This window comes from Etheostoma spectabile, chromosome 1, assembly GCF_008692095.1.
Source record: "Etheostoma spectabile isolate EspeVRDwgs_2016 chromosome 1, UIUC_Espe_1.0, whole genome shotgun sequence".
NCBI lineage: Eukaryota > Metazoa > Chordata > Actinopteri > Perciformes > Percidae > Etheostoma > Etheostoma spectabile.
Window position 1 is genome coordinate 20,589,650 of NC_045733.1, and position 18,411 is coordinate 20,608,060.

Sequence of the window (18,411 nt, forward strand, 5' to 3'; positions counted from 1 at the left end):
CCATAACATGTAACATTCTCCTGATTGATCAGATGACTGTGTGTGTGACTTTGTTATTATTATACCCTCAATCAGAAGAAAGTCACACACATGCATATAGTCTCTCACAATCCCTTTACCTCAGTGGTTTGCAGAAGTGCATCTTTCTCGTTCATCCTGTCTTCATAGGCCAGCAACAAAGGAGATAAATACTTCATGTCAAGCTACAAAAAAGGACAATTAGAAATTATCCAAATTAGCTACATCATCAAACCCATTCATCTATCCTTCTCTTGATCTATCCAGCAGGGTTCCAGATAGTGAACAACCTGGCATTCTGATTTGGTCATTTGAGAGAAAAAGCAAACTCTTCCTTAAGCGAGGTTTTAGTAGCCTTGGGCCTGAGTTTTCAAACTATCAGACAAGTTATGTCAGCAGAGCAAGAATATATGATTTCACATATACAGTCAATCTACATTAATCTGCTAGACTACTGCCCTGCCATATTAAATCAATGTATTGTACAGCTATATGTAGATACTGACCAGCCAGGGAGGAGGAGACCCCGTCTTTGGTAAGCCATTGACTTTGGAGCTCTGGATGAGACATAGTAAGAAAGAGAAAGAAAGTAAAGTAAGTCTCATACCATCATAACCATGGTAATGTGCTTTAAACATTGTCCTTCACACAAAGTAAAAAATATGTTGATTTGCTGCTTCTTATTTACAGTAAGTAAGTAAGTAAGTAAGTAAGTAAACTTTATTTATATAGCAGAGAATTCAAAGCTCTCAAGGCTAAAGGGAGAGAGTTCCAGAGCCTTGGAGCCACCACAGAAAAGGCTCAATCACCTCTGGTTTTAAAACATGTTCTGGGGACAGTTAAAAGGCCTGAAGACCTCAGAGAACGACCAGAAGTGTATGTATGCATGCAAAAGATCCTGGATGTAAGAGGGAGCTTGACCATGCAAGGCTCTATAATTAGTGATTAAAATTAAATTACTATGTTTATGTGATTTACACACAAAGTTAAATTATAGCTTGGCAAATCAAACCAATCAGACTCATCCTTACCTATTACTGTATCATTCATATATATATATATATACACACACATATATACATATATATATATATATAATACACACACACACCATATATATATATATCACACACACACATATATATATATATACACACACACACACACACATATATATATATATATATACACACACATATATATTATATATATATATATATACACACACACACATATATATATATATATAATATATATATATACACACACACTATAATATATAACACACACACATATATATATATATATATACCACACATATACATATAATAATCTATATATATATATATATATATATATATATATAATAATATACACACACACACACACACACCACACACACACACCACTTTTTGGGGTCAAACATGTGCGTTTAAAAGTTGTTTTAGTCAGAAAACTCAGATTGGACAGATAGTCTAGCTAGCTGTCTGGATTTATCCTGCAGAGATCTGAGGAGCAGTTACCCATAGTCCTCCGGAAATATATATATATAAAATCTTTTTCTATCTCTTCCTTCCACCAGCCACACTTCAGTAATGAGGTCGAGCAGAGATGTAATGAGAACAGGAGATCTCTTAGTGAGAACACACAGCATGAGGTAGCCACTATTAAAACCATAGGCCAGCTTTCTGCTGCAGTGTAAAACACACAACAAACCAGAATGGACAGACGGCCACAGACCAAAACCAGTAACTCCTTTGGTACAACAAATCAGATAGAAGACAAATATAAACCTTATTTTTGCTTAGCAGGGTTCTGGATCAAAGGTGGATTTGTATCTTAAAGGCTTGCCATGGAAATAAAGTTATGTACTGATAATATGTTCTGTATAAAAGCTTATTCAATTAGACTGAAAGGAAAGAATTGCACTACAGAATTAAAAAAAAATGGTGCAGTACGGGCCTGTTGGATTAATTCATTTAATAATCGGAACAGTTCCAGGTCGTTCCGGCCCAGTTAAACCACGGTGAAATGATTACGATTGAAGCTCTGCAGTTAATCAGAGTCTTTAGAGGAGGTGGCGTATTTGTGGGTGTGGGCATGGTTTGCATTCAGCAGCAAGTAGTGGTGGGTGGATCAATCCAAATATTGATAATATCAATACCAACGTTGGTATTGATATTGATCAATAGCAGTGTAATAAGATCAATACTTTAGGGACTGTTTTAGTGAGACACTAATAACACAGAAGTGCTACAGCTTTCACGACTGTTTCACTGAATAAAGACACACAGAGCAGCCATGTTGAATTTTTTGCTCGAGGAACTGGTCATTGAGATGCAGGCAAGCCAAGCTGGTGTGTCGAAAAGTATAGTTTTAGTTTAAAATTTTAGTTTTACTTAGTTTTTAGTTAAAATATAGTGTGCCTCTGTTGTCAAGGTTATATAGGTTAGGGCATAAGGTTTGGTTTAGGTTAAGGGAAACATTTCAAAAAGGTAATACTGGCAGCACGGCCAGCAGTGAGAAGCGTTGCTGTGGCTAGCCAGTTGATGGAAACGTTTCTAATTTGCATTTTCTTTATTTTCTTTTTTGTGACATTTTAAAAGTTTGCTTAAAATTCACTTTGCAATTAGATAGAAACATGGCTACAGTTGTAGCCCCCCAAACTCAGGAATGAGTTGCCTCTACATGTTAGGCTGGCCCTATTCTATATTTATGAAGTTCCACTGCTGGGATTGCTCCGGTGCCACAGAAAATTCCGCAGGCTGTCCCTCTTTTTGGGCGGATGACCGTTACATTCAGCTTTCTTTGTGTTGGAATTTTAAATTCCGGTGGATTTCTGAGGACTATGGTTACCTGGTCCTCAGATCTCTGCAGGGTAAATCCAGACAGCTAGCTAGACTATCTGTCCAATCTGAGGACTATGGTTACCTGGTCCTCAGATCTCTGCAGGGTAAATCCAGACAGCTAGCTAGACTATCTGTCCAATCTGAGGACTATGGTTACCTGGTCCTCAGATCTCTGCAGGGTAAATCCAGACAGCTAGCTAGACTATCTGTCCAATCTGAGGACTATGGTTACCTGGTCCTCAGATCTCTGCAGGGTAAATCCAGACAGCTAGCTAGACTATCTGTCCAATCGGAGTTTTCTGTTGACGACTAAAACTACTTTTGAATGTACATGTTTCACCCAAAAAAGTTCCTTCCCCAGGCTTTTTTGCAGCGGCATCGAGGCTCTGTCCAGTGTTTAGCACCGCCCAAGACTTTTGTGATTGGTTTAAAGAAATGCCATTAAACCACAGCACGTTTTTTTCTCATAACGGAATGACAGGTGGACTAGCCATAGAGAAAGGTCTGAAAAAGCGAGACTAGGCTGGCCCCTACACTGCCTGTTTTTTAATCCTGTCATGGAACACATCTTTATTCTCAGGCTTATAACACACTTGATAGTTGCCTGGGTAAATTTGTCTTTCTGTGTTTTCTTTGTTATCTTTGATTGTACAGCACTTTGGTCAACTGCTGTTGTTTTTAAATGTGCTTTGTACATATATTTGGATTGGATGCAGGTCACCTCATTCAAAAGACTCCCTCACGCATTCACTCACTCCCACACACAGACTCCTGCCTCCTGCGTGAAGAAAGCAGAGGAGGAGAGTACACTACAACACATACACCTTTCATTTAATTCTGGCAACATGAGCTGGAATGAGACTGGCTGAATGATAAGAGAAAGGGTCCTGGTGTATTTCCCTGATATTAGGAACTCATCTACAGGTAAGCGTTTTAAGGCTGCTTACATTATCCTTCAGAATACAGAAGCTCTTATTCAAAATATTATATATTCTGTACCAGAAACACAGCAGAGAGTTAAACCTAGAGCTTCGGCAATATTCAAGATACAAGAGGTGCAACTCAAAAAGCAGAGGTGTTACCTTGTAGCTAGTCCTACCTCCTGTTTGGACAGTGGTCTGAAGTGGGTTTGGTAGCGGCTCAGCTCCACATTCAGACGGTGCACTGTCAATTTGAGGGCATCATTTTCATCCACTAGCTCCTGAGCATGTTGCCTCAAATTCAGTAGCTCTGCCTGGCTGCCTGTAAGCACAGCAGATCAGGTTATAAACATTTTCTAAACAAGACTTGTCAAAGTCAAGGGCTAAGTGGCCTAACAATATACAATGCAATAGCCATATTTATTATCATAGTTTCAAAAGGAAAGAACAGAGATGGCAAGATGGCTTTGGTCTTTCTTCAACATAGCTTTGACTCCCCATGTGGTCTGCTGGCTTGGACAGAATTTAACCCTTGGGGTATAATAAGGAGAACATAATTAATGCTTCACCAGCAGAGAATAACAGTAGTACTTTTCCATGCTGCGTCTTTCTGCCCACCAGGAAGTCAGAGTCCCTATTACCAAGACAACCCGCTACCCATTCAAACTGTCAATTTTCAAACCTTCATTAAACTCTTTTAGATTTTTTTTTCCATTTCGCGTTTCTTTTTCATTACTCCCTCACCCTCTGCTTCTCATCATGCCGAAAATGTTACTGCAGAGTTCAAGGATCAGAGCCACACCTACTCACAGCACCATTTCCCTCATATACACTCTACACATCCATCTGTCTGCTGTGACTCACTGCTTCAGTCCCACTACCATCATTCTTTTGCTAGTTACTCTTTATTTCTCTCTGATCATTCCCTTCCCCACCCCTAATGTTTCTCTTTCTGTCTCTCTGTACATCTTTAACGGCTCCTCCACTCTACCTGCAGATAACCTCAGGTTTGAGGAGGCTTGGCTGTGACTGATCTCCTGTTCAAGCCGTTGCAGTCTCTCCTCCAGTAACTTTTGTTCATCTACCATCCTTGTACTCTTCTCTGGCGGGGCCCACAATACGTCCCTCTGCGCCTCACTGCATGCCCTGCTGGGCTCTGGAGACAGTTGGGTGGGTTGTTTAGGGTTTTTGGCTTGGCTGGGTTGATCGGTGGTTAGGATGGATAGTTGGGCTGTAATAGGAAAGATAAACATAAATATTGTAAACAAAACGTATGGGAATATGCACATATGTAATATGGCCATTACATCAACAAAGAAATTTGTGTGTGAAGTTGAAACTTTCTTGAACTGTTATATATTAGTTGTATATAAGTAATTTGACAGTCACTTGGCCAATGTCTTGGAATATACTAAGTGACTTAAACTAACAACTGTATGAGAATATATCATATACATTAGTAATAACCTAACCAACAAAGGGAATATCATGGAATTGTGTGGTATAAAAAATGGTTTAGTATGGTATAAAAATATAAGTCAAAATGAAAAGCAGACACAGCAGGCTACTTAAGGACATCCACCTACATTGTACATCTTCTCTCCAACTTCCACGGCTTTTCCTGACAGAGGCTTTCTTCTTGGAAGAAGCACCGATGGCTTCAGGAGACTGGACACTGGTTTCCTCAGGGAAATCTGAGAGATTGAGAAAAAAATCATTTGCAGAAGTAGCATTGGGTCTTGTGTGTTGCTCTGTAAAAGTGACTTTCTCCATAGCTTGAACCTGTTACTTAAGAACACAGTCAGCCTGTATGTAGGAAAAATTATTTATTATTATTATTATATTTAAGGTAGCAGCATTTCAGGGACATACATTTTTTAATTTAGCACTTTCAAAAGCCTGAAGCCAGCTCTGGTAATAACAGCAATAATGAGGCTTTCCAATTAGCTCTATTGTTGTAAGGCTATACCATGTCTGCTGTGAATCTAACGCTTGGTTAAATAAGAGAAGTATCTTAACCTTTCACTGAAAATGTCTGAGAAGTCATATGAAGTGTAGCAAAGTCTCTCGGCCATTCTTTCCTATTATTTGCATGGGTTAAAAGAATGTATTAGCCTCTAAACAGAAAAGTCTCTGTTAGGTTAATGGAGGTATAAATCATAATGTATTCTTACTGAGAGTTCCATAGCTTTGTTCTTTCTGAATTCAAAACCACAGTTATTTTAAAGTTCATTAACAATACACCACCAACATCATAACATGTATTTTGCTGCATGATGTTTGAGAGATTGCACTTCAACTGCTATATATACACTACTGGTGGCTGCTAAGAAATATTGCTGTATACACCTAACACAATATTGTAAATGCTACCACCTTCTCTTCACATCAGTGGTTACAACCAGCAGGAGCATCAGCTTGCAGCATTCATCCTATAGGGGGGGGTATTTTTTCACTACTGACAGATTGAGTTAGTAAGTATTGTTTTCATATTCTTTTACCTGGAGAAGGCCCTCTTTTGCCAGACATCTGATTCAGATGGGGTGTACTGGTCTGGAAGAGAGGCAGATCAAACCAACATACAGTCAGAGAGATTTCCAAAGCTGCGCTGCCTGGATCCCTTTTGTGCCAGGCCATTTCAGAGGCCGCTGCTTTTATGGCCATTGTCAAAATGTGGAAAATAAGATCTTGCCAGTGCATTGTATTCAGAGACACATTTAAGCAACAATAATGAGTCACAGTGGGGAGTTTAGTGGAGGGAAGAGTCACAGTTAAAACAGAAGAGCGAAATAGAAGCAAAGAAAGAATTAAATACATCAATGTGTGGGAAAGACTGAATGTCAACCGCTCACTATTACCTGTTTATTTTACACCACAATCTTAGGTCTAATGGCTGGATGCACAACTATCCTGAATAGAAAATAAGCCATTATAACCACAGGTTGGCAGTTTGTTAGGTACATCTAATGTAGGTCAGCGTAAATTCTTTCAGGCAAGACCTAACTTTTATAGATGCTCTCCTAAATCAATTCAGCTGTTATGCAAATAAATGTATATTTTATCATGCTATGTTACGCTATTATCATATCATGCTATGATAATGCTATGTATTATCAACTGTTGCATATCTGCAACTCGTCTCTCCTGATTGAAATGTAGCTCAGCGTAAGACCTATCAGGAAGCCCTTACTCTTATTCAATGCTCTACCTAACTCCAATCAGCTGTTGGAGGTGTTCACCTTCCTGCTAAACCAATCAGAATCGTACACAAATTTCAAGGGCCAATCACAGAGTCACAAACCTTTAAAAAAAAAATCAGTTTCTCTCTTTGCTGTCGTTTCAGGCAAAGAGTGCAACCCTCCACCCCCCCTTCCTCCTCATATACTCCAGCAGACCGGTCCGGAGCCTCCTTCGCTCTGGTCTTCGGGCTTCTTCGTTGCCACCGCCGGTCCATAGGGGTGACTGATGGTTCTCTACCCCTATATATGGATACGAAATAGTCCTATAGTGATGGAGTCTAATCGCCAAAGACGTTGTACATTTTATTCAGCTGTACAATAAACCTTATTTGCATATCTGCAAACATGTCTCTCCTGATTGAAACGCAGTGTAAAAACAACCTTCCTGCAATAAATTCTAACTTTATGAAGGTTATAACTTTTATCCAGTTTTTGTTGAAAATGTTTTAGTTAAGGGTTGATTTTACCGTATGCTCATTTTGGAGGCTGTAGTTCAAGATGCTGTTGAACTGTGTTGCATTTTATACAACACCTATTAGTATAAGCAAGGTTTACCTTATAAACTGCCAACTGAGTATATTCCTTACAATAACTCCTCACCCTAAACGAGAAAGAATGTGGTTGTCTGCTACCAACAGCGCACATCCATGGAGCGCCGGAAAAGACCCTGGACACTTGGTAATATCTAATTACCTCAACCTGCACGTGTGATTGGGCTCTTGTCTTGTGTCTGTGTGGTGTGTGTGTGGTGTGTGTGTGTGTGTGTGTGTGTGTGTGTGTGTGTGTGTGTGTGTGTGTGTGTCTGTTTCTGCATGTGTTGTTTTGTCTCCCTCCCTCCCAGCTTTCCTCTCTGTGTTTTTTGGCTCTGGAACGTGTTCCATATCTCAGTGTAATGTTTGTATCTGTTAATTTCTGAATATAAAAAAGTAATGTGGTTGTCTGTTAACGGTCCTGTCGATTTATGAGGATATAGACTGATGCTTCTTATGGATCCCATTTTTGTAATGCTACAAATCCACTATTTATGCTTAGTTTATAGTACAAGGAAAAGAAACATTATTTCCTCTGTTGCTCAAAGGTTTTCAGCTAACTTTAACTGGTGAATAAAGAAGCAGGCAGCTAGACTCTGATAGCCTGGAAAGACAAGTGACATGGGGAAACAGAGCCCATTGGGACCTCTATAGGTTAGCAACAACCCAATGTAGCAGCATAAAGGACAAGAACATGAATAGAATAGACCAATATACCGTGAGAGAAGAGCAGACTCTTGAGATATAACCATTGGGATTTTGGGAAGAAATTTTAAAGCCAAAAACCAGAGAAGTCTCAAACTTGTGATGTCATCAAGTGTAAAGTCTGGAGCTGCTCCATAGACAATGAATAGGAGACTGATTTTGCCTTGTTTTTAACACCAAAATGAGCTTTGTTCTATTGTAGTGTTCTCAGTTCTGAGAAACAAAATGTTCCCCATATACTCAGAACATTCCCCTGGGTGCTCTGTGTCCTCTATAATTTTTTTTCCAAATTCATAGTCCATGTAGCCCTTCCAGACTTTTTGTACTTGATGAGATCACACTCTTAAACTTCAAGCCCGCTTTAAGGACATAAAATCCTAGATGAACAACAATTTCCTGATGTTTGACAAAACTGAAGTTATTGTGCTTGGCCCCAAACACCTCAAAAGATTTATTATATTATTATTATCTAAAGACAGCTTCTCTGAATTGTTTGGTCTCTGTAAGTTAGAGTGTGGTCTAGACCTACTCTAGCTGTGAAGTGTCCTAAGATAACTTCTGTTGGATTTGAAAGTGTAAATAAAATCGAATTGAATATTGCAATATGTTTAAAATCGCAATAATATCATATTGTGGCATAAGTATTGTGATGATATTGTATCGGGAGGCGTCTGGTGATCCCCCCTAATTTTTACTAATATTTTTGGTCTGTCTTAGATCACAGGAATACCATGTATGAATTTGGAAAATGGGAGTAGTTCCCCTTTAACTATGAGTAGGTAAAGAAAGACATTTCAGACGCAGACAGAAAGACATTTCAGACGTGTGGCTACTTCTAGTACCTTTCACAGTGACATAATTACAAAAAAACAAGCAACTTTCAGGTTGATTAATTGGACTAATGCTGAACTCGAGGCAAGTTTTTATTATGCAGCGGGAATCTAGGAATAAAGCATGCCAAATGTAGAAAACCGCAATGTACAGACTAATCCACTTTTGATGCAGGGACATAGCCAAGCACGGATCAGGAACACCGAAAACACCACAATCTTTAAAATTATTGACTGATTTTTTGTGGTATTGACGCGGTTTAGCCGTGATAGTAACTCTGTGAAACAACGTATGCTCTTTTTTATTCCTCAGGCTATTAACGCCTAGCTTTAAATAATGTTTACTTTTTTTATTTTTTTTTATATGTGTTATGTATAATTGAGGTATGTGTGTAAATTGTATTTTTCTCTATTTTATGGGTATGGAGTGTGAGCACGTAATTCATTCTTGATGAAAACTGACTTGACTTGACCAAAAGCTGTGACAGTAATCTACACAAATCCCTTCTCTACAGTAATGGAGTCAATACATTACTTTACCTTTATTCTGTGGACAACAGCGCCTCTCAGTGGATCAGATTGGTATCACAATACAAACACAACTTTATAGACATCACAAACTAAACCAAGTATAAAGTATAATTGAGAATGAATAAATATCCTCCCTTATAAACATTCAAATGTAGATATTCTGACTTCAAAAAGGCACAGGTGTAACTAATAACAATAACAATAACTCAGTAGGCCATTCCAAAACTGGCAGATTTGAATGTGATGCATGTTGTTATAAAGGCTATTAATTAAACCTGCACTGTTCCTGCTATTACTCTCTGTTAAAAATCTGACATAAAACTGGTCTATTGGCTGTAGTCATCTGCTCAGAAACTCTAGATAGAGAATAACTAATTTGCTAAAACAGCTCTATGGCCGCAGTTATTTATGGAGGGGAGAATGTTTCTCGTTTGCTTTTAATGAAAAAACATTTTTTTCCAATTGGGATTAGAACTAGCGACACTCTATTTGGAAACTTGCTTACACCCAATAACAATGAAATTGTCCTGTAGAATCTCACCTTAGCTTTTAGTGGCAGGGAGTAGACAGGTTCTGTGATTGAACAATTCTCCGGTCTGCCAAGAGTGTGGTAAACATGTTCTTCCCTGTCCTCTTCACTCTCCACCTCCTCTTCTTCCTTGTCTTCTAACTCCTCCTCTGAGTGGTCAGGGGAGGACAGGCGTGGTCGGCTAGCCGCATCTTCTGACCATCTATCTCTGAGGAAGGTAAGAAAGTTTGCTGTATCTTATTCATTGGAATAAAAACGTAACACAAACTACTTAACTTCCATAAAAGGCCTTTTTCACAGAAGACATTTCTTCTTTTGACTTTTTTTTGACTTTTCATAGTAGGAAAAGCCCCGATGGACCTGATAACATTAACGATGGCTTTGTATTCCAGTAAGCCATATCAGTGGGACAGTGTGCCTGCATGCCCAATGTAAGAACCCTGTAACCAAAACGGCCAAATGGAATTCAGCCAATCATTAATTTTATTTTACAACTGTGTTTTGCGTACTGTCTTCTACTAAAAAGCCTTATTTAGAAAATTGCCTTGAATTTTTTTAGATTAGTTTAGAGGGCTTCCTGAGACAGATATTCTCTGTCTAAACATGCTGTGTACTGCGGCACCCGTTCATTGATACAGATTATTAAAACCAGAAGGCCTACAGTATATTTCAAAGATACTGAGAGAAATCTTTTACATTAAAAGGATTTTATTTTTCAAAGTTAAATATCAAATTCTATGGATAGCTCTTTTGTACATTTAAATCCTGGTGGAGAACCTGGAATTTCCTATTTGAGAGAACTGACTTACTTATTTCCTTTTACTGCTATACCTTAAAGTAGTACTATTGTGTACTATTTTGGCCCTTTTTTTTTTTTTTACTGGGACACACTTGGTACTAGTGTGATAATACTAGTGTACTTGCCAGAGGGGGTTTACCTGAGGAAAAGTTCGGTGCTGATGTTTGGTTCAGATATGAAGGACTCTGATTGGCCACTCTCAGACAAAGACCTTGGCCAGACAGGGGGGATGGCCCATGTCTGTCCAGTGAGCGAAGAAGACAAGATGGCTGCTGCTAAGGCGGATCTGTAGATTGAAAGACGTAATTCATATGAGGTGACTTTTATACTTTACATAATATGTATGCATGCATGATGGCTTGTCATTTTTCAAGTCATAGTTTCCAATCATTCATTATTTTTAATGTTATTGATGTGATTCATTGTTAGAAAAGGGAGCACAAACATCTCATTTAGTTTCCCTAAATTAATTTGAAAGCATTGTTTTAAATCCACCATGAATATAGATACATATTATATTGTATGGTTGACCAGATGCAGTATGTTGAGCAAAGAAAAAGAATGAACCTGGGGTAAAGAAAGGTAAATGTATGATGATGCTTAGAGATGATTAAATACAGAATGGCAAACCTCTTCTGCATTACAGTGACAATAGCAGTGAAAGTTCTTAAAGGATGAGACCAGAATTCAACTTTTCTACCACATTTCAATTAGAGCTGCAAAGTTCAGTTATTTTTTTAAATTCTGTGATTCCAGCTTCTTAAATGTGAATATTTTCTTATTTCTTTACTCCTTTGTGACAGTAAACTGAATATATTTAAATAGTGGACAAAACAAGACATTAGAGGACGTCATCTTGGGCTTTGGAAAACACAGAGAGTCATTTTTTTTTCTTCATTTTCTGACATTTCAAACAACTAAACGATTAATCAAGAAAATAATCAACATTAAAAATGATGATTCTAAGCCCTAAGTCTATGTCTGAGGACAGCATGAAGTCATGCGCAGGCTGTTGATACAAGAGAATACATTTTTGAGAAATGTAGAGGCATCAACTTGAGCAAATGGGTCAATAATCTGTTACAATCTTGCAAAAAGATGTTACTAAGGTAACTTGTAGAGTATGTTGCCTATAATTTTCCCATAACGTAACCTCTGAAGGACTGTGGTGGGAAATAAAGAGAGAAATAATATGACAAAACAGTGGTTTAAAAGGAAACCGTGCCGGAGGAAACACAGCAGGATAAAAGGAGGCTGGTGCTGGAGCTGATGGACTGATGGCCCTTTAGGTACCTGGGTCTCTCAGGTGAGGGGTCTGGGCTGCGTGGGGGCGGGGTACGAGGCACAGCAGGCTTGGGAGCAATGGAGGCGGCAGGGATCAAACCATGAGCTATATGCTTCTGCACAACACGCACAAGGAAGGTTAGGGAAGAAGATTAGCATCACATAGACAATTAACACACACGATGTAGGTCCTGTGACGAAAGTTAGCTAGCACAACAAATAACACCCAAACCGAGGGGAAAGAAAGAGGGGATGTGTGTGGGAAGGTGGAAAGGATCATTACAAAATCCAACACTTCATAAATGAGAAACCAAACATTGACAACAGCCTGTAACAGCTGTGGACTTATTCTTTCGGCAATTTGTCATTCAGTTATACTTGAGCTGCCTTTCTAAATAAATGCAAATTGGCAAACAATACATAACGTTACCTGCTTTAAGTTTGGTAAAAAAAAAAAAATGAATACACCACTAGACGTAACGTTACAAAGCTGGTGTTGCCGAACGTTAGCTAGCTAGCTAGCTAGCTTAAACATCTCTGAAATATCTTGCTAACGTTTAGCAACGTCCACCGAAGTTAACGTTATCTTGCGCTAGGTTAACGTTAGTGTTAGCTAGCTAACGTTGAAAGATTAAAAAAGAAGCATTTAAGCCAGACGTGTGCCTAGTTGGAAAAAGGACAAAGATAATATATTTTAGAAAAAGACGAGAAACTTACAAACTCCTTGTCTTTCTCCCTTCTGAAGCTCAGTTTCAACATAGTGAAACAAGGTTTTGTGACCTTTGCTTTACTAGCTAGCTTAATGTCTCTGTTTAGGCGAACAGTTGGATTCAACAACAGTATTTCTTCAGTCAAATGGCATTAAGAAAGTTTAACGTTACTTGTCATGTATTTAAAATGATATGTCCTCTTTTACCCTAAATAAGCGAGCTAGCTAACTATATTCAACAGGCTGGCTCTGTGCAGATTTGTCGTATCTAGACGCTTCTCTACAAGAAGCACCTTGCTACAAAAGTAGTGCTGATTGGCTAAACGTGAGAAGAGAAGCCAATCAGTGACTAGTATGATTTACCTAGCAACGACGTCCTCACAAACCAGCGGACTGGCCAACAGAGGGCGATGTCGTTCCATCTGATGATCAACTGTCATTTACTGTCCCTCAGCACAAGTTGTAAATTCCTTTATTTTTTTTCTTAACTATATTATTTTTAATGTACAGTAAAAATTACAATTGAATATGTCCCTTAAAATAACGTTTCAGTAATACCTTGAGACAGACTATTTAAATGTGTCTTCCATCCAGTCCACTTTATCCTTGACATTTTTAAAACAGTTTGCTGCAGAACTTGGCATATAAAGTTAAATAAAGATGTTTGTGGGTGATACCTTTCAAACTTTTCTGAATATCCCCCTACTTTCAAGCATGAACAGATAGCTAAAAGACATTTTGTCATAATATCCACCTGCACTGTGCAGGGTGATTGTCATATTTTACTACAAAAAACACATGTATTTTTAGTCTTCTTTTGGCTATAAATCAGCTGAAAAAAGGTTTTACCCAGTGCTGCCCTTTGCCCTTAGAAATGGTGGAAGTGTGAATCCTATAACCAAAAGTCAACAGATTTGGTTCCTGCAATATCAACTTTTCCTCTTAAAATAAATCTAAATACTGAAGAGAATTTGATATGGGAATTCATTTTCAAATTTCAAAGCTAATAGATTAAACAGTCAGCTATTGTATTTTAGTAAAACCCCAAACAAGTGCCCATATATTGCACAGAGAGCATGTTGGTATGTGTGAAGAAAGGCCTGATGGCAGATTAGGAGGCCATGTGATCCCGGGCCAGACTGTTGCTAACTCATGAGTGTTGACGTGGTGTATGTCGGCTTACTGAGGGCTGTGTTCAAACTTCATTCCAGTCATTCCTAACCTGCCTGGTGGGTTCAATCGCAGAGATACACTGAACCACATGTGTGTGTGTGTGTGTATATATATATATATATATATATATATATATATATATATATATATATATACACACACACACACATATATTCAATAACATCCAGGAAATTTGTTTAGTTCCCCTTTTTTATTGAGATTTGAGTTCATACAAATGACACAAAGACTTACGGACAAGGTATTCACGCCACAGGTGTCATGCAACACAAAATACAGAGAAAGTAGTAAATGCAACCTGAGACCTTTTAGAAGAATAGGTCCAGTACAATAACTCTGCATATAGACCAAGGCATTTAGAATCACTATGCATGGTGGAATGCACTAAGAGATGTTAGTACTTATTAATATTAATCAATTACTGCACAGTCTTGTAATACACTTGGCATTTTCCTTCATGATTAAGCATACATGGCACTTAAAACACCAATTAGGTAAACAGAGACAGTAAAGAGTGTTACATCTTCTCAGTGTTACCGTTTAAAAACGCTTAAAATATCTTTACATAGACAAAACGTACCAGTATATAAGTTCACCAAAGGATTAAGCAAAGCTAGTAAAATACATTCTTTAAAAAAATCCAACGTGCAAAAATTCACAACTTGACCATTACTAAACTGTTCTGAAACCTACAATGTAAAGGTGTATATATAAATACATATATTTTTTTGAGTATTTGTTTTTTATTACATAAATAATTTGATTATCAAATGTGTATAGGAATCTACTTTGTAGATAAAGAGATAGTCCAACACTGCAAAGTGTCAGTAAAATGGGGGATGTGACTAGGATTAGGACAGGTAGAAGAAACCTGACGGCGGACTTTGATCCATGTAGTAGTTAGTTGACCGGCTGTCGAGGTACGATGCAGTCTAACCACATTCTTCCCTTCTGGACACAAAATAACCTGTTAACTACATCAAGATTCACATTAACTGAGAGACACGTAGCTCATGCTCTTCTTACAAATTGACAAACTGCCAGACAGCAACAGCACTGATCAAAGAGGGCCAGGACTGGGTTAGATGAGTCAGGATAGGAAATGGTACATCCTGGCATATTAGGGACATGGAGGCATTTTGGTCTGTGGCATATCCGGTATATTAAGCAAACCTAAAATACCAATATTTTCCATTTACACTTTGTCCCAGGCATGACACTTAGCAGAAATAATAATCCTCAAAGGCTGTCTTACAACTACAAAAGTGACAATAATACACAACCAAGATATATATACAGTTTGTGATTTTTAGCAGCTTACAAAACATTGCATTCATCAACTCTCCCTAGACAAAAAAACAACGGCACTATTTGTTTTTCCCTCAATCATTGTTTAACATACTGCAACAAGGATTAGAACATCTAGTTAGAAAATGTATGCATTTCAAACCCCAACAACTGATCAGTATCTACCGACTGCAACAAATATCGTGGCAATGACCTAATCCTTCACATATACAGTATGAAACATGACATGTATTGAGGACACACATGGAACATAACTGCACAGCTACATCCGTACACAATGGAACTAACAAGGGACTGTGTAAACCACAATAAAATGATCCCTGTTGCAGTCAAGTAGAAACCGACACTGGGTGTGTTTGTACAACTTTGTTTTCGTCCTTCAATTCGTCTGGAGGTTTCCTTCCAGAAAACATTCTGAGATGACAGTTTAGCTTAGAGGCCTATCTCAGTGCTGTGTAGATATATATAGACTGGAATGATAACTGGTATGTTTTTCCCAGAGTGCAGTTGTCATGTGCTGTACACATGCTGGTATGTATGGTACAGAAGGATTTCCCATTGTGTTTGGTGTGCAGCCTAGTTTACTTCAGATACTGAACTGTGCTGGGAAGGTGTCCATGTTTAACAAAGGCACCTATATACAGTACATGTCACAGCCACTTTCTAAAGTAGCTGGCAGAAATGTCATCAATGCACTGGTGACAAACAACTACATACACTACTGTTCAGTATTCCAGTGGAAACACCAAAGGGCACTGGTACTGTACCATAGCAGGTCCAGTATGGGTACAACATGGTACGGTATACAGCCATACTAGGCCTAATACGCATACTGAACGCTGCTTGCAGACAGTAAGAAGTCTGCAGCTAGCTCAGTAGAGGGCACTGTCGTTGTAGGTGCTGGAGCTGGGGAACGTGGGACAGGGTTTATTCCAGGGAAGCCCCCCGGAGTGGTCAGCAGTGGGAAGGCTGAGGGTGCTGGCGCTCTTCAGCTTGTTCTTCAGACCCCAGCTGAGGAAGGATGGCTTCTTGGTTACTTTGCGGGACTTGGGGTTCTTGTCGTCATCATCATAGGCCAGACAAATCATGGAGTAGGTTTTAGGCAGGTTTCCGCAGAAGGTGGCACTCTTGGTAGGCTGGACAGAGAAGGCAACGACTGTTTAATCAAAGAGTTGCCCTGGACGCCGTACAGTCTCAATTAATATGTGGGGTCAATAAGTTATTATTTTCTCAACAGAGGTCAATAAATACCCAGAATCCTAAACAGACTATTGAGGAGCAGCTGTGCCTAAAATGAAAAGTGCTGGACAAAATAACAGAAACAACATACAATAAAATCAAATTGTACCAACTTATAAAACCCTGTAGAATTAAATAAATTGCTTTCTCACATATTGTTACTTTCTAACAACTGCATGTCCCACTGAGAATGAGCCTAAAACTAAATGATTTGAGCTCTTTGTCCTGATAACTTGTTGTGAATTTGTCAGATAATTTCAAAAGTCATACAGCTGGAATCTGTTTTATGCACTACATGTAGGTCATATCCAAAGATTTCTTATGGGAAAGTGTATAGACAACAACTATAGTGTTTAGTCATTGGATACAAAATCCAATGGCTTTTTTCTCAGCCAATAGGAAGGAAAGAGAGCATGGCATACCATTGGTGGGTTGCTGTCCATGATGCTGATCACCTGGATGTCAATCCCTTCCTCATCCACATCCTTCAGCAGCCGCATCACATCGCTCACGCCCATCCATTTGCAATCTGTGTCGCCCACGGCAACAATGTAGTCACTCTCTTTCAGACCATCAGCCTAGAAAGGACATTGGGGGGAACAGGAGTCAGAGAGGAGGGCCAGTGAAATGCCCTGATGCTGCAGCAGGCAGATCACATATTTACAGCTGAGGGTTTGTTTAAATGGCAACAAAGTCATGTTCCCCTACTTTCCATCAACACCCTGCGATCAGCAGAGAAAACACGGAGGTTAAGTCCCAAACAAAGCTTTTTTTAAGCAGCTCAAACATTGTCCAAAGTGTCTATGTGTACCAGAGCACATTACTTCATAGCTGTGGGAAATCTGTCTTATCAACATGAGTTCAGCTATTTCTGTCTGATAACTTGATCTGTGTTCACCAGAGGCAGGTTACAAACTCAGTTGGTTCCTAAATAATCCTGTTGAATGCAGTATTAAACATTATAAAGAGTTTGGCCAAGTTAGACTTATGTAATACTACTAATCTCTGCAAAGCCTGCAGGGCCTTATAAAAGTCTGCTCTTTGTCAGCACCTCCTAATGAGCTGTCAGAAAGAAAATACTCTCGGATTCTTAATTAAATTAGTAGCCAGAGTGGCTGTGGAGGGGGAGGGAGCGCCTCCAAACATCCTCCAAACATTCTCCCAACATTCTTTGAGGCTGGTTAGGTTTCCGAGAATTAATTTATTTATTCAAAAGGTTCTCTGAGCAAATAAGACGTTGTGTGAACTTATTTGTCATTCAGGGGGAAAGCATGCATGAAATTGCAAACGCTGTTAGTTCTATCTCGATAGACAAAGTCACTCCCTGCTAGTTAATCCTGTTGCAATAATATGGAGTTACATATGCTTCTGGCTTTTGTTGAAGTTTAACAGAAGACATTACTGGACATGGCCCCTGCAATAATATAGTTTTCTGTTTGTTTACTTATGTCTTACAGCCTGCAGAAGATGAAAACACTTCCCCTGTCCTAGGTGTGAAATACAGATGTATCTGATGACTCCTCGGTTAATAAAGATGAGAGAAAACAATGACCTTCAGTAGGTCATCATAAATTGATCATCCTAAGGAAAACAGGGGGAAAAAAATGGCATTCACAGATTGATTTGCATTTTTTTTCCATAACTAAAAAATTAGTTACAGAACGTTGATAGAAATCAATCTGGGGATGATGTTGGCTGTGATGGATTCTAGTTTAAATTAGGATCATTTC

General features: G+C 38.7%; 2 protein-coding genes and 1 long non-coding RNA gene across 3 annotated transcripts in view; 1 reads left to right on the forward strand and 2 right to left on the reverse strand.

Moving 5' to 3' along the window:
• Positions 1-13,248, reverse strand: part of cep89 (centrosomal protein 89) — a 53,306-nt gene extending 40,058 nt beyond the window's left edge. The window contains 10 exon segments of the mRNA XM_032521622.1: positions 120-203; positions 525-575; positions 3,967-4,109; positions 4,779-5,018; positions 5,374-5,481; positions 6,289-6,340; positions 10,164-10,359; positions 11,090-11,236; positions 12,244-12,350; positions 12,952-13,248. Of these exon segments, the coding sequence (XP_032377513.1) occupies positions 120-203; positions 525-575; positions 3,967-4,109; positions 4,779-5,018; positions 5,374-5,481; positions 6,289-6,340; positions 10,164-10,359; positions 11,090-11,236; positions 12,244-12,350; positions 12,952-12,993 (1,170 nt within the window). The 5' untranslated portion in view covers positions 12,994-13,248.
• LOC116693007 (uncharacterized) lies at positions 10,288-13,389 on the forward strand. Its single transcript, XR_004332826.1, has 3 exons — positions 10,288-10,368; positions 11,124-11,252; positions 13,186-13,389. It is a non-coding gene; the product is annotated as an uncharacterized LOC116693007 (long non-coding RNA).
• A 2,925-nt stretch (positions 13,390-16,314) lies between these two features.
• rhpn2 (rhophilin, Rho GTPase binding protein 2) overlaps positions 16,315-18,411 on the reverse strand; it is a 41,102-nt gene continuing 39,005 nt past the window's right edge. The window contains 2 exon segments of the mRNA XM_032521688.1: positions 16,315-16,578; positions 17,104-17,259. Coding sequence (XP_032377579.1) covers positions 16,315-16,578; positions 17,104-17,259 — 420 coding nt within the window.